This window comes from Squalius cephalus (assembly GCF_949319135.1).
Source record: "Squalius cephalus genome assembly, chromosome: 2".
Taxonomy (NCBI): domain Eukaryota; kingdom Metazoa; phylum Chordata; class Actinopteri; order Cypriniformes; family Leuciscidae; genus Squalius; species Squalius cephalus.
Window position 1 is genome coordinate 61,847,594 of NC_137123.1, and position 14,026 is coordinate 61,861,619.

Consider the following 14,026-nt stretch of genomic DNA (forward strand, 5'->3'; position numbering starts at 1 on the left):
CATGTTAGAACTGGATTCCAAATGTGGCCAATGGAAACGAACACAAGGCCAAAATCACGACTGAAAAAAACTAACACCATGGGTCTTTGCTTATCCAAAAATCTGTACTGCTAGAGAGAGGAACTCACACTAGACATTGTGGTAGTCTTTGAAACAATTTCTTTTTTTGTTGATGCAGAGAGGAACTGCACATTTTTCACAGTGCATTTCAGTTTTGAGGTCCTTGCTCATACGCCATACTCCCTGAAAAGATATACTACTTTATTAGTGTCTGGCCCTGTACTACTGAGGTAACTTATTAAAATATATTATACAAATGAAATTATTTCAATGCTTTAGCCAAATACAGGACTGTTACCATTCTCCATCAAAGTCACTCAAAGAACCAAAGGGTCATTTTTGACCCGACATTTTTTTAACCCATACACCCAGAGGGTCATTTTTGGCCCATGGTTTTTTAACTAGCTCAGAGTCACTAATTTATCCAAAAATAATATAAAGCGTACTTCTAGGCATTCTGCAAGCTAATACTTAATAGATTAACAAAAAATACACAATTTTACCAACCGCTGGTTTGCTGAGAAGACGATTTTGTTTGGGTAGGTTTCCAGCTCAACAAAACAGCATGTGGTCAGCCATCATGTTACTACCACTCTGGCACTTGTGAGTTCAATATTCATCCACTAGGTGTCTCTATGCAGGGGTCAGAAGTGGCACTCTGGGTTTTTGAAGTTAAATTTGACAAAATTTTTTTTTTGTTCATTTTGGGTAGCAGCAATTAACAGCGGCCAAATTTGACCCCGTGGGTTCTCCAGGGCAAGAAGAAGCACTAGTACTTAATGGAATAGTGACATGAAACTAGATACTAGTAGGTTTTAACGATTAAATGTTAAAACAGCTTGCCATAATAATCATATGGATAAGATCAGACCTGTGTGGCTCTAAATCCCGCCCATAGGATCATGTGTTGATAGATCATGTATTTTGATGTGACATAAATGAATGCAAATGAATGGGACAGACATTAAGCACCAGGAACTGTTCATCAGAAGAGGGAGGATTCTCTGAGGAACCAGCGGCTGGATGAGGAGCATCAGACCACATTGTAAGTATTCACCTCTTTTAAAAACAGATTGTTGTTAGCTCTTCTAGTATTTTGGCATTTCATTATTTTGTAATTCACGAGTTCACACTTACAAATACGTTGAATAGATTAAATTGGTAAACGTATTTGGCGTGCTGTCTGGGGAGAGGGCTCTGATCTTGGTAATTGGCCCGAACACATAGTATCCACTCTCTACCAAGTGACCTGGTGAGTGAGAGGAGACGGGGTGGTGGAGGGATTCTGAAGACTGTAGAATATCCTTAGGTGAGTTTGACTGTGATAATATATGGTTTGCTTTCGTGCTGATTGGGTGGATATGTTGATTACTGATTGTAGACAGCTGGTGATACTAGAGTATTTGTTGATTACTGATTGTAGACAGCTGGTGATACTAGAGTATTTGTTGATTACTGATTGTAGACAGCTGATGATACTAGAGTATTTGTTAATTACTGATTGTAGACAGCAGGTGGCAACAGAGTAGCTTATTTTGACATGTTCCTCCCAAACTACGTTAATAAAACATCATTTGTCCAGTAAACCTATCCTTTAAAGGACAAGTTTGGTATTTTACACTTAAAGCCCTGTTTACAGATTGTTTCTGGTGAAATAAAACGGTTAAGATTAAAATTTGGACAAATGCTGCTGTCCCGAGAATTTTAGGTTTCTTTCGCTTTCCCCAAAACCTCCAGAATGGGTGTATAGGTGCACTGGAACAATCCTTCCTAATACGCATTAAACTTTCGTTTACAAAGATGTGAAACTCACCGAGTGGTCAGGGGTGTTCACTGATATGTTCACACAAAAATCGCTGCAAAAGATGCTTTCCAACAGGTGTTTTACCATTCGTTGTAAAACTGTGGACCTTTCCAAACGTCTCACACCCGTACTTCTTCCGTTGAGAGCTTGAATAATAGACACTCCAGCCCAGTTGGTGGCGATAATGCACATTTGCAAGCAAACCACTGGCATTTCAGTTTGCGATCCGCCGTAAAAAAAAAAAAACACAAGAAGAAGAAAACAACCCCATTTCAGTTTCCGCGCGGAGTAATACCGTACCTCACATCACATCCAATACAAGTCAATGGAGTTGGACAAAAACTACGATAAAACCTGTTGGAAAGCATATTTTGCAGCGATTTTTGTGTGAGCATATCAGTGAACAACTCTGACCACTCGGTGAGTTTCACGTCTTTGTAAACGAAAGTTTAATGCGTTTTAGGAAGGATTGTTCCAGTGCACCTATACACCCAGTCTGGAGGTTTTGGGGAAAGCGAAAGAAACCTAAAATTCTCGGGACAGCAGCATCTGTCCAAATTTTAATCTTAACCGTTCTATTTCATCAGAAACGATCTGTAAACAGGGCTTTAAGTGTAAAATACCGAACTTGTCCTTTAAACAATACATTTATTTAAGGGTTAGTTAACCCAAAAATTAAAATTTTGTCATTAATTACTCACCCTCATGTTGTTCCAAACCAGTAAATCTATAGCTCATCTTCGGAACACAAATGAAGATCTTTTTTAATGAAATCTGAGAGCTTGTGGTTTAGTCCAAAAGTCTGAAGATACTTGATCGCTTTATATGATGAAAAGCTTTAGTTTAGGCTTTTATTCACATATAAACATTCATCAACTCACACATCAGTTGTGGTAAATGGAAGCTCAAGCATGTTCGCTTGACGTGCGAGAACCAGTGAGGTTCATTCTCGTGTTACAAAGAACGTTTGAGCTTCCACAAGAACCAATGAGGTTCATTCTCGTGTTACGCAGCACATTTGATCTTCCATAAGAACCAATGAGGTTCATTCTCGTGTTACAAAGAACGTTTGAGCTTCCACAAGAACCAATGAGGTTCATTCTCGTGTTACGCAGCACGTTTGATCTTCCATAAGAACCAATGAGGTTCATTCTCGTGTTACGCAGTACATTTGAGCTTCTGTAAGAACCAATGAGGTTCATTCTTGTGTTACGAAGTACGTTTGATCTTCCGTAAGAACCAATGAGGTTCATTCTCGTGTTACGCAGCACGTTTGAGCTTCTGCAAGAACCAGTGAGGTTATTCTCGTGTTACGAAGTACGTTTGATCTTCCACAAGAACCAATTAGGTTCATTCTCGTGTTACGCAGTACATTTGAGCTTCTGTAAGAACCAATGAGGTTCATTCTTGTGTTACGAAGTACGTTTGATCTTCCGTAAGAACCACTGAGGTTCATTCTCGTGTTACGAAGTACGTTTGATCTTCCACAAGAACCAATGAGGTTCATTCTCGTGTTAAGAAGTACGTTTGATCTTCCGAAAGAACCAATGAGGTTCATTCTCGTGTTACGCAGTACGTTTGATCTTCTGCAATAACCAGTGAGGTTCATTCTCGTGTTACGCAGCACGTTTGATCTTTCACAAGAACCAATGAGGTTCATTCTTGTGTTACGCAGCACGTTTGATCTTTCACAAGAACCAATGAGGTTCATTCTTGTGTTACGCAGCACGTTTGAGCTTCTGCAAGAACCAATGAGGTTCATTCTCGTGTTACGAAGTACGTTTGATCTTCCACAAGAACCAATGAGGTTCATTCTCGTGTTACGAAGTACGTTTGATCTTCCGTTAGAACCAATGAGGTTCATTCTCGTGTTACGCAGCACGTTTGAGCTTCCGTAAGAACCAATGAGGTTCATTCTCATGTTACGAAGTACGTTTGATCTTCCACAAGAACCAATTAGGTTCATTCTCGTGTTACGTAGCACGTTTGATCTTCCATAAGAACCAATGAGGTTCATTCTCGTGTTACGCAGCACGTTTGAGCTTCTGCAAGAACCAATGAGGTTCATTCTCGTGTTACGCAGCACGTTTGAGCTTCTGCAAGAACCAATGAGGTTCATTCTCGTGTTACGCAGCACGTTTGAGCTTCCGTAAGAACCAATGAGGTTCATTCTCATGTTACGAAGTACGTTTGATCTTCCACAAGAACCAATTAGGTTCATTCTCGTGTTACGTAGCACGTTTGATCTTCCATAAGAACCAATGAGGTTCATTCTCGTGTTACGCAGCACGTTTGAGCTTCTGCAAGAACCAATGAGGTTCATTCTCGTGTTACGCAGCACGTTTGAGCTTCTGCAAGAACCAATGAGGTTCATTCTCGTGTTACGAAGTACGTTTGATCTTCCACAAGAACCAATTAGGTTCATTCTCGTGTTACGCAGTACATTTGAGCTTCTGTAAGAACCAATGAGGTTCATTCTCGTGTTACGAAGTACGTTTGATCTTCCGTAAGAACCAATGAGGTTCATTCTCGTGTTACAAAGTACGTTTGATCTTCCGTAAGAACCAATGAGGTTCATTCTCGTGTTACGAAGTACATTTGAGCTTCCGTAAGAACCAATGAGGTTCATTCTCGTGTTACGAAGTACGTTTGATCTTCCGTAAGAACCAATGAGGTTCATTCTCGTGTTACGAAGTACGTTTGATCTTCCACAAGAACCAATGAGGTTCATTCTCGTGTTACGAAGTACGTTTGATCTTCCGTAAGAACCAATGAGGTTCATTCTCGTGTTACGAAGTACGTTTGATCTTCCGTAAGAACCAATGAGGTTCATTCTCGTGTTACGCAGTACGTTTGATCTTCTGCAATAACCAGTGAGGTTCATTCTCGTGTTACGCAGCACGTTTGATCTTTCACAAGAACCAATGAGGTTCATTCTCGTGTTACAAAGTACGTTTGATCTTCCGCAAGAACCAATGAGGTTCATTCTCGTGTTACGAAGTACGTTTGATCTTTCACAAGAACCAATGAGGTTCATTCTCGTGGTACACAGCACGTTTGAGCTTCTGCAAGAACCAATGAGGTTCATTCTCGTGTTACGAAGTACGTTTGATCTTCCGCAAGAACCAATGAGGTTCATTCTCGTGTTACGAAGTACGTTTGATCTTTCACAAGAACCAATGAGGTTCATTCTCGTGGTACACAGCACGTTTGAGCTTCTGCAAGAACCAATGAGGTTCATTCTCGTGTTACGAAGTACGTTTGATCTTCCACAAGAACCAGTGAGGTTCATTCTCGTGTTACGCAGCACGTTTGAGCTTCCGTAAGAACCAATGAGGTTCATTCTCGTGTTACGAAGTACGTTTGATCTTCCGTAAGAACCAATGAGGTTCATTCTCGTGTTACGAAGTACGTTTGATCTTCCACAAGAACCAGTGAGGTTCATTCTCGTGTTACGAAGTACGTTTGATCTTCCGCAAGAACCAATGAGGTTCATTCTCGTGTTACGCAGCACGTTTGATCTTCCGCAAGAACCAATGAGGTTCATTCTCGTGTTACGAAGTACGTTTGATCTTCCACAAGAACCAATGAGGTTCATTCTCGTGTTACGCAGCACGTTTGATCTTCCGCAAGAACCAATGAGGTTCATTCTCGTGTTACGAAGTACGTTTGATCTTCCACAAGAACCAATGAGGTTCATTCTCGTGTTACGCAGCACGTTTGAGCTTCTGCAAGAACCAATGAGGTTCATTCTCGTGTTACACAGCACGTTTGATCTTCCACAAGAACCAATGAGGTTCATTCTCGTGTTACGAAGTACGTTTGATCTTCTGCAAGAACCAGTGAGGTTCATTCTCGTGTTACGAAGTACGTTTGATCTTCTGCAAGAACCAGTGAGGTTCATTCTCGTGTTACGCAGCACGTTTGAGTTTCCGTAAGAACCAATGAGGTTCATTCTCGTGTTACGCAGCACGTTTGATCTTTCACAAGAACCAATGAGGTTCATTCTCGTGTTACGAAGTACGTTTGATCTTCCACAAGAACCAATGAGGTTCATTCTTGTGTTACGCAGCACGTTTGATCTTCCGTAAGAACCAATGAGGTTCATTCTCGTGTTACGCAGCACGTTTGAGCTTCTGCAAGAACCAATGAGGTTCATTCTTGTGTTAAGCAGCACGTTTGATCTTACGCAAGAACCAATGAGGTTCATTCTCGTGTTACGCAGCACGTTTGAGCTTCTGCAAGAACCAATGAGGTTCATTCTTGTGTTACGCAGCACGTTTGATCTTCCGCAAGAACCAATGAGGTTCATTCTCATGTTACGAAGTACGTTTGATCTTCCACAAGAACCAATTAGGTTCATTCTCGTGTTACGTAGCACGTTTGATCTTCCATAAGAACCAATGAGGTTCATTCTCGTGTTACGCAGCACGTTTGAGCTTCTGCAAGAACCAATGAGGTTCATTCTCGTGTTACGCAGCACGTTTGAGCTTCTGCAAGAACCAATGAGGTTCATTCTCGTGTTACGAAGTACGTTTGATCTTCCACAAGAACCAATTAGGTTCATTCTCGTGTTACGCAGTACATTTGAGCTTCTGTAAGAACCAATGAGGTTCATTCTCGTGTTACGAAGTACGTTTGATCTTCCGTAAGAACCAATGAGGTTCATTCTCGTGTTACAAAGTACGTTTGATCTTCCGTAAGAACCAATGAGGTTCATTCTCGTGTTACGAAGTACGTTTGATCTTCCGTAAGAACCAATGAGGTTCATTCTCGTGTTACGAAGTACGTTTGATCTTCCACAAGAACCAATGAGGTTCATTCTCGTGTTACGAAGTACGTTTGATCTTCCGTAAGAACCAATGAGGTTCATTCTCGTGTTACGAAGTACGTTTGATCTTCCGTAAGAACCAATGAGGTTCATTCTCGTGTTACGCAGTACGTTTGATCTTCTGCAATAACCAGTGAGGTTCATTCTCGTGTTACGCAGCACATTTGATCTTTCACAAGAACCAATGAGGTTCATTCTCGTGTTACAAAGTACGTTTGATCTTCCGCAAGAACCAATGAGGTTCATTCTCGTGTTACGAAGTACGTTTGATCTTTCACAAGAACCAATGAGGTTCATTCTCGTGTTACGAAGTACGTTTGATCTTTCACAAGAACCAATGAGGTTCATTCTCGTGGTACACAGCACGTTTGAGCTTCTGCAAGAACCAATGAGGTTCATTCTCGTGTTACGAAGTACGTTTGATCTTTCACAAGAACCAATGAGGTTCATTCTCGTGGTACACAGCACGTTTGAGCTTCTGCAAGAACCAATGAGGTTCATTCTCGTGTTACGAAGTACGTTTGATCTTCCGTAAGAACCAATGAGGTTCATTCTCGTGTTACGCAGCACGTTTGAGCTTCCGTAAGAACCAATGAGGTTCATTCTCGTGTTACACAGTACATTTGAGCTTCCGTAAGAACCAATGAGGTTCATTCTCGTGTTACGAAGTACGTTTGATCTTCCACAAGAACCAATGAGGTTCATTCTCGTGTTACGCAGCACGTTTGATCTTCCGCAAGAACCAATGAGGTTCATTCTCGTGTTACGAAGTACGTTTGATCTTCCACAAGAACCAATGAGGTTCATTCTCGTGTTACGCAGCACGTTTGAGCTTCTGCAAGAACCAATGAGGTTCATTCTCGTGTTACACAGCACGTTTGATCTTCCACAAGAACCAATGAGGTTCATTCTCGTGTTACGAAGTACGTTTGATCTTCTGCAAGAACCAATGAGGTTCATTCTCATGTTACGAAGTACGTTTGATCTTCTGCAAGAACCAGTGAGGTTCATTCTCTTGTTACACAGCACGTTTAAGCTTCTGCAAGAACCAATGAGGTTCATTCTCGTGTTACGAAGTACGTTTGATCTTCTGCAAGAACCAGTGAGGTTCATTCTCGTGTTACGCAGCACGTTTGAGTTTCCGTAAGAACCAATGAGGTTCATTCTCGTGTTACGCAGCACGTTTGATCTTTCACAAGAACCAATGAGGTTCATTCTCGTGTTACGAAGTACGTTTGATCTTCCACAAGAACCAATGAGGTTCATTCTTGTGTTACGCAGCACGTTTGATCTTCCGTAAGAACCAATGAGGTTCATTCTCGTGTTACGCAGCACGTTTGAGCTTCTGCAAGAACCAATGAGGTTCATTCTTGTGTTACGAAGTACGTTTGATCTTCTGCAAGAACCAGTGAGGTTCATTCTCGTGTTACGCAGCACGTTTGAGTTTCCGTAAGAACCAATGAGGTTCATTCTCGTGTTACGCAGCACGTTTGATCTTTCACAAGAACCAATGAGGTTCATTCTCGTGTTACGAAGTACGTTTGATCTTCCACAAGAACCAATGAGGTTCATTCTTGTGTTACGCAGCACGTTTGATCTTCCGCAAGAACCAATGAGGTTCATTCTCGTGTTACGCAGCACGTTTGATATTCCACAAGAACCACTGAGGTTCATTCTCGTGTTACGAAGCACGTTTGAGCTTCTGCAAGAACCAGTGAGGTTCATTCTTGTGTTAAGCAGCACGTTTGATCTTCCGCAAGAACCAATGAGGTTCATTCTCGTGTTACATTTTACATTACATTTACATTTATTCATTTAGCTGACGCTTTTATCCAAAGCGACTTACAATTGCTATATATGTCAGAGGTCGCACGCCTCTGGAGCAACTAGGGGTTAAGTGTCTTGCTCAGGGACACATTGGTGTCTCACAGTGGATTCGAACCCGGGTCTCTCACACCAAAGGCATGTGTCTTATCCATTGCGCCACACCACCCCCATTCTCGTGTTACGCAGCACGTTTGAGTTTCCGTAAGAACCAATGAGGTTCATTCTCGTGTTACGCAGCACGTTTGATCTTTCACAAGAACCAATGAGGTTCATTCTCGTGTTACGAAGTACGTTTGATCTTCCACAAGAACCAATGAGGTTCATTCTTGTGTTACGCAGCACGTTTGATCTTCCGCAAGAACCAATGAGGTTCATTCTCGTGTTACGCAGCACGTTTGATATTCCACAAGAACCACTGAGGTTCATTCTCGTGTTACGCAGCACGTTTGATCTTCCTCAAGAACCAATGAGGTTCATTCTCTTGTTACGAAGTACGTTTGATCTTCCGCAAGAACCAATGAGGTTCATTCTCGTGTTACGAAGTACGTTTGAGCTTCTGCAAGAACCAATTAGGCTCATTCTCGTGTTACGAAATACGTTTGATCTTCCGCAAGAACCAATGAGGTTCATTCTTGTGTTACGCAGAAAGTTTGAGCTTCTGCAAGAACCAATGCTGTTTGTCCTTGCGCATCAAGCAGGTTTGGGTGACCTTCTGTTAATGTTCGCTGATCAGCGTTTATGTGTGAATAAAATCCTAAATTCAATCTGTTCAACATAGCGATCAAGTCTCTTTAGAAAATTTAAACCAGACCACTCAATTCATATATTCTATTGTTTAAAAATAGAATGAAGTCATCAAAACAGTCCAGAATCAGGGTTCAGAGTATTTTGATGACTTCATTCTATTGTTAAACGACAGGGTTAACAATGTGGATCCTTTTCTTCTTTCATTGCATCTCGTCGGATAGATGCACATCTGTTTATCACATTGCTGAGGTATTCAATGCCAAGTAGAGAACAAGAACAGTCTCTGAAATACTATCAATTTTAGGGCATCTACTTCTATGATGTGCGCTCTTTAACAATGTTTTGTATGTTTTCCTTCTGCAAGAACAACAATGGCGAGCCAAATTTACTACGGCTCGAGTAACAGCTCAAGTGACAACTGCACCGAAGTGGACAATCTCATGAAGCGCTACTTCCTGCCCGCCACGTATGGTGCGATCTTCATCGTGGGCGTTGTGAGTAACATCACCGCTCTGCTGGTCTACGTGCTCAAAGTTCGTCCCTGGAAGAGCAGCACCATCATCATGGTGAACCTCGTCATCACTGACCTTCTCTTTATGGTCAGCTTGCCCTTCTTGATCTACTACTACGTCCTCAATGACACTTGGACGCTGGGGGTCGTCATGTGCCGCTTTGCGCGATTCATGTACCACTTCAACCTCTACGGCAGCATCCTCTTCCTCACCTGTCTGGCCATCTTCCGGTACGTGGCGATCGTGCATCCGTTGCACATGCTCAGCATCAAGCAGAAGCGATGGGGCGTGTTGGCTTGCATTTTGGTTTGGGTCATTACGGTGGGCGAGTTAAGTCCGATTTTTAACATGTTTGGTGCAGTTTCAACGGACAATAAGACATACTGCTTGGACTTTGCGAGCAATACGGAAGAAATCATCTGGCCATATAGTTGGGCATTGACCGTCCTGGGATATTTGCTTCCTCTGGTCGTGGTCTGTCTTTGCTATTGGCGCATCATTAAAGAGCTAAAGAAGGGTCCTCATATGGGAAGCACGAGACGGATTAAAGCAAGGCGACTCATCGTGTTGATATTGACGTGCTTTGTGGTTTGCTTTCTTCCCTTTCACGTTCTACGAGCTCTGAGAATCTACACAAGACTCACTCCGGAAACCGACTGCATGCTGGACCGCGGCGTTCACGCCGCCTACATTATTTCGAGGCCGATCGCTGTAATCAACATCATTTTCAACCTGCCGCTCTACACGTTATCGGGGGACTTTAAGCGGGCCTTCATGGATCTGTTCAAATGTGACCAGCTCATGTCGAAGACTAAAGGGATCATTAAAGTGGCTGTGATCAACAAACCCACGACCAATACCACATATGAGCAAAGGAGCTGAAACTCAAGCCACTGTTTCAGTCTTACTAGCCAGAGTCAATGCCACTGTGAAATAACCAATTTATGAAGGGATACTCCACCTAAAAATAAACGTTCTGCCATCATTTACTCACTCTCATGTCATTCCAAACCTGTATGATTTTCTTACATTTGTGGAATATAAATATGATTCTGAAATATCTGAAACGCTTCCAATACTCATTTTCCACATAATAGATACACAATACCAGCTGCTCTTTCTCTCTCTCTCATCTCCCCGACAGCGAGTTACACACAAACCCGCCTGCTCTCACTCACTCGTTTCATTTGCTCAGGATGAATATTGTTGGTGTTACAGGGCTTGAATTTCAGCATGGGATTGCGTATATTGTGCATAATTGTACTCGTTCCCGCAGATTTTGTGCTCACACCCAAAGTGCGCGCACATAAAGCTGCCTCTCAGTACTAAATTGAGTTCTTTGTCACTTTTTTTTATTATGCTTAAAGCTACACTGTGTAACTTTTTTAGTTGATTCTTAGCAAAAAACACTTAGTTCTTTCAAAAATATATGTGCTCATTAATGTATATTTACTTCTTTCAAGTAATAAAGTATTCTCTTAAGTTTATAATCTGCCATTGAAAGTACATACAGGTGAGGGGTTCGAATGCCGGTCGCCATGTTGCCCCTCCATCTTGAAACTACATTAGCCAAAGAGGGACATACCTGTAAATTCAAGCTTCGCCTTTTGCGTTTTTCACTCAGTGACACCGTGACGAATGCGAGGGGGAGATTACTCGCGAGCTCGCGAGTGCCGGCAGATTTGAAAGATAGTGTGGTGTGTGTGTGTGTGTGTGTGTACTCACATTTGAAAGAGAGAATTAAAACGTCAAAGCAACAGACAAATCAGCAAGACCATAGTCAATATTGGAGTAACTTTTCCCAGATGGAAAGAGCTCATGAGGAGAAAAGATTTTAAAACGGACGCCGAGGTTGCCTGCTTTCTTCTTGACAGCCTGTTTTAATTCATTTGTGTAAATTCAAAGTTTTATAGTTGCTTGTCTAACCATAGCATGGTTGTGCATAACGCCAGAACGACCTCTAACTTCATCCTCGCATCAATGGTGAAAAAGTATTGTTTACCTAACATAAATCTGTGCTGCGACGGATCACAGGAGTTTTAAAGGCGCAATTTTTTAAGCTATATAAAAAAAAGGACACTGTAAATTTTAGTTATTTTTAATTGCTTTTACTTTGTACACATTGTAACGTTAGCCTAATCTGATTATGCTGGGATAGCCGATTCCAAGGGTGACGTTTACCTCCTGACATCTGTCCTGTAGTTTTATTCATTTTAGACGTATTGTTTATTATTGTCATGGACGAAGTGATAACTGGAAGCCATGTTAATCTTGGAATAATACGGCCACCGTAGGAGTTAAAACGCCCTAGGAATTGAGAGGAACAGAAACTGATATTCACTGGGTAGTCATATACAATTTCACCGCTAGATGGGGGTAAAAATCACACAGTGTAGCTTTAAATACACACAAAATAATGTAAAAATGTCGGTCTTGGCGAGTATTCATGTAAACACAGTTATATGCATCAGCAAATGCATCATGAAATGTCATGACGTCTCACAAATGCATGAACATAAATGTGCATGTAACCAACCCAAGCCCATTTCATGACAAACCACCCATGTCGCCTTCAGCATGTCAATAGTCTATGGTCGCCACAATGGTAAAAAAAAAAAATGGTATTGCAATGTTCCTATGCATTGATGGTATCTTTGTGGCTGCTGTATGTCTGTTTTTATTCATTGTGTGCTTGGCGTAGTGTAATTTGTTTGCCATACAAGATTAACAGCAGTGAAAGTACTTAAAAAGACATTTGCATTGTTTACTTGTTGGTGTGTACAGAGTAGAACAATTAAATCAGAGGTACATATAACTGTGTTTGAATAATATCTGGATGGCACAATTGACTCTGCAGAGTGAAACTGAAACTTCTAAACAAACAACTGATGTTATTTTATTCAGAACATTTTTACTTTCAGTTTCTCAATTAATAGTCTTTGTTTTACATAACCTGATGGAAACTGGCTCATTCATACGGTCTGAATGGAGTAACTGGTTAAACAAATTCGTCAGAAATTTTTTTCTTGTATAACATTGTTCTATGGAATTCCATCCGAGGTTTAGATGCACTGTTTTACAGTAAAGGAAGAGGAAATGTGAAGCCTCCATCAAAACCCAATTGAGATGCAAATCAGGGAATTTTAAAGAGATTTTTGTCACAATTCACACATTATACGGAAGATTTCTAAATAAAATGTTTAACACACGTTAAACTGTTTGTGTTTTTTTATTTTTATTTTTTTATTTACGTAGTCACCAGTTTAGTGGAAGGGATTAACTATGTTATGAAATCATATTAGTGAAGTTCCTCATCGACTTTACCTTGTATTAAATATCTCATGAATCATCTTAGATTTCATCAGTTGTTCACACACGAGGAAACTCCTCTCGTTGACTGGACGAAAAGGAAGAAGCAGCTTTTGCATATGTATTGTAAATAAACACTTGTTTAGTCTCCAAGGTGATTCAATCTAAGAAAACGGGTTTTTCCGAGCTTCCTGGTGAACTGTATGAGAAGTCCACATCAGTGAAATGAAATCACATGGTGTTTCTCTAGATCAGCAGTGCAAACTGCGTTTGATGGTTTGTGGACTCATGACTTTAGTTTATATGTATGGTGACATTCCTCTGTCCACAATCTGCGTCATAGACAAGTTTTATATAGTAACCAGTGACAGCTAAATATATTTGGAATTATGCAACATCAAAAAATCAGTCAAAAGAGTCAATGACATCACAAAAACAACTGTTTCTCAATCCACCTTTGAATGCGGTGAGAATAGAGACGTCTTTCTTTCTTGATCCAACCCCATGAGAAAATTTCTCTTTCACAACTCAGAATACATCCCCCCGGTTCCACAGACCAGACTCAAGCCTCCCGGACTAAAATGCATGTTTGAGCTGTTTTAACCGAAAGCAACTTGCACTGAAATGTCTTAAAATATGTCAGTGCCATAGTTTTGTCTCTTTTTTTTTAAGGAATGTTTATAAAAGATACTTAAAAGAAAAAAGAAGGCCTAATCCTGGTTTAATCTAAGCCCTGTCTGTGAAACCAGGCCATTGTGATATACTACATTTCATGTGAGCATAAACTTAGTCTCAGATGTTCCTCTTAAAATTCACTAAGAAGTATAAATAAAAATGTCATAATTCATTTTTAGTTGGCATGTAAGAATATAGAACTTTCTGGGTAAGAATTTTATGTGAATTTTTTAAATTCATATTCTCAAGAAAAAAAGGTCT

At 40.8% G+C, this 14,026-nt stretch overlaps 1 protein-coding gene across 2 annotated transcripts; it reads left to right on the forward strand.

Annotated features, from left to right (window-relative positions):
- The first annotated feature begins 991 nt into the window (after nucleotides 1-991).
- On the forward strand, nucleotides 992-12,993 carry LOC307154303 (2-oxoglutarate receptor 1-like). 2 transcript variants are annotated; one of them, XM_079864110.1, is made up of 3 exons: nucleotides 992-1,105; nucleotides 1,213-1,369; nucleotides 9,634-12,987. In XM_079864110.1, the coding sequence occupies exon 3, from the start codon at nucleotides 9,641-9,643 to the stop codon at nucleotides 10,661-10,663; it is 1,023 nt and encodes a 340-aa protein (XP_079720236.1). In that variant the 5' UTR covers nucleotides 992-1,105; nucleotides 1,213-1,369; nucleotides 9,634-9,640; the 3' UTR covers nucleotides 10,664-12,987. The 2 variants fall into 2 exon arrangements, with proteins under 2 accessions (XP_079720236.1, XP_079720235.1); XM_079864109.1 differs by lacking the exon at nucleotides 1,213-1,369 and having other exon boundaries at nucleotides 1,005-1,105; nucleotides 9,634-12,993.
- Nucleotides 12,994-14,026: the final 1,033 nt, after the last annotated feature.

What these genes read in the sequence shown, in the direction of transcription:
- LOC307154303 (XM_079864110.1), top strand. Translation starts at nt 9,641, where the DNA reads ATGGCGAGCCAAATTTACTACGGCTCGAGTAACAGCTCAAGTGACAAC.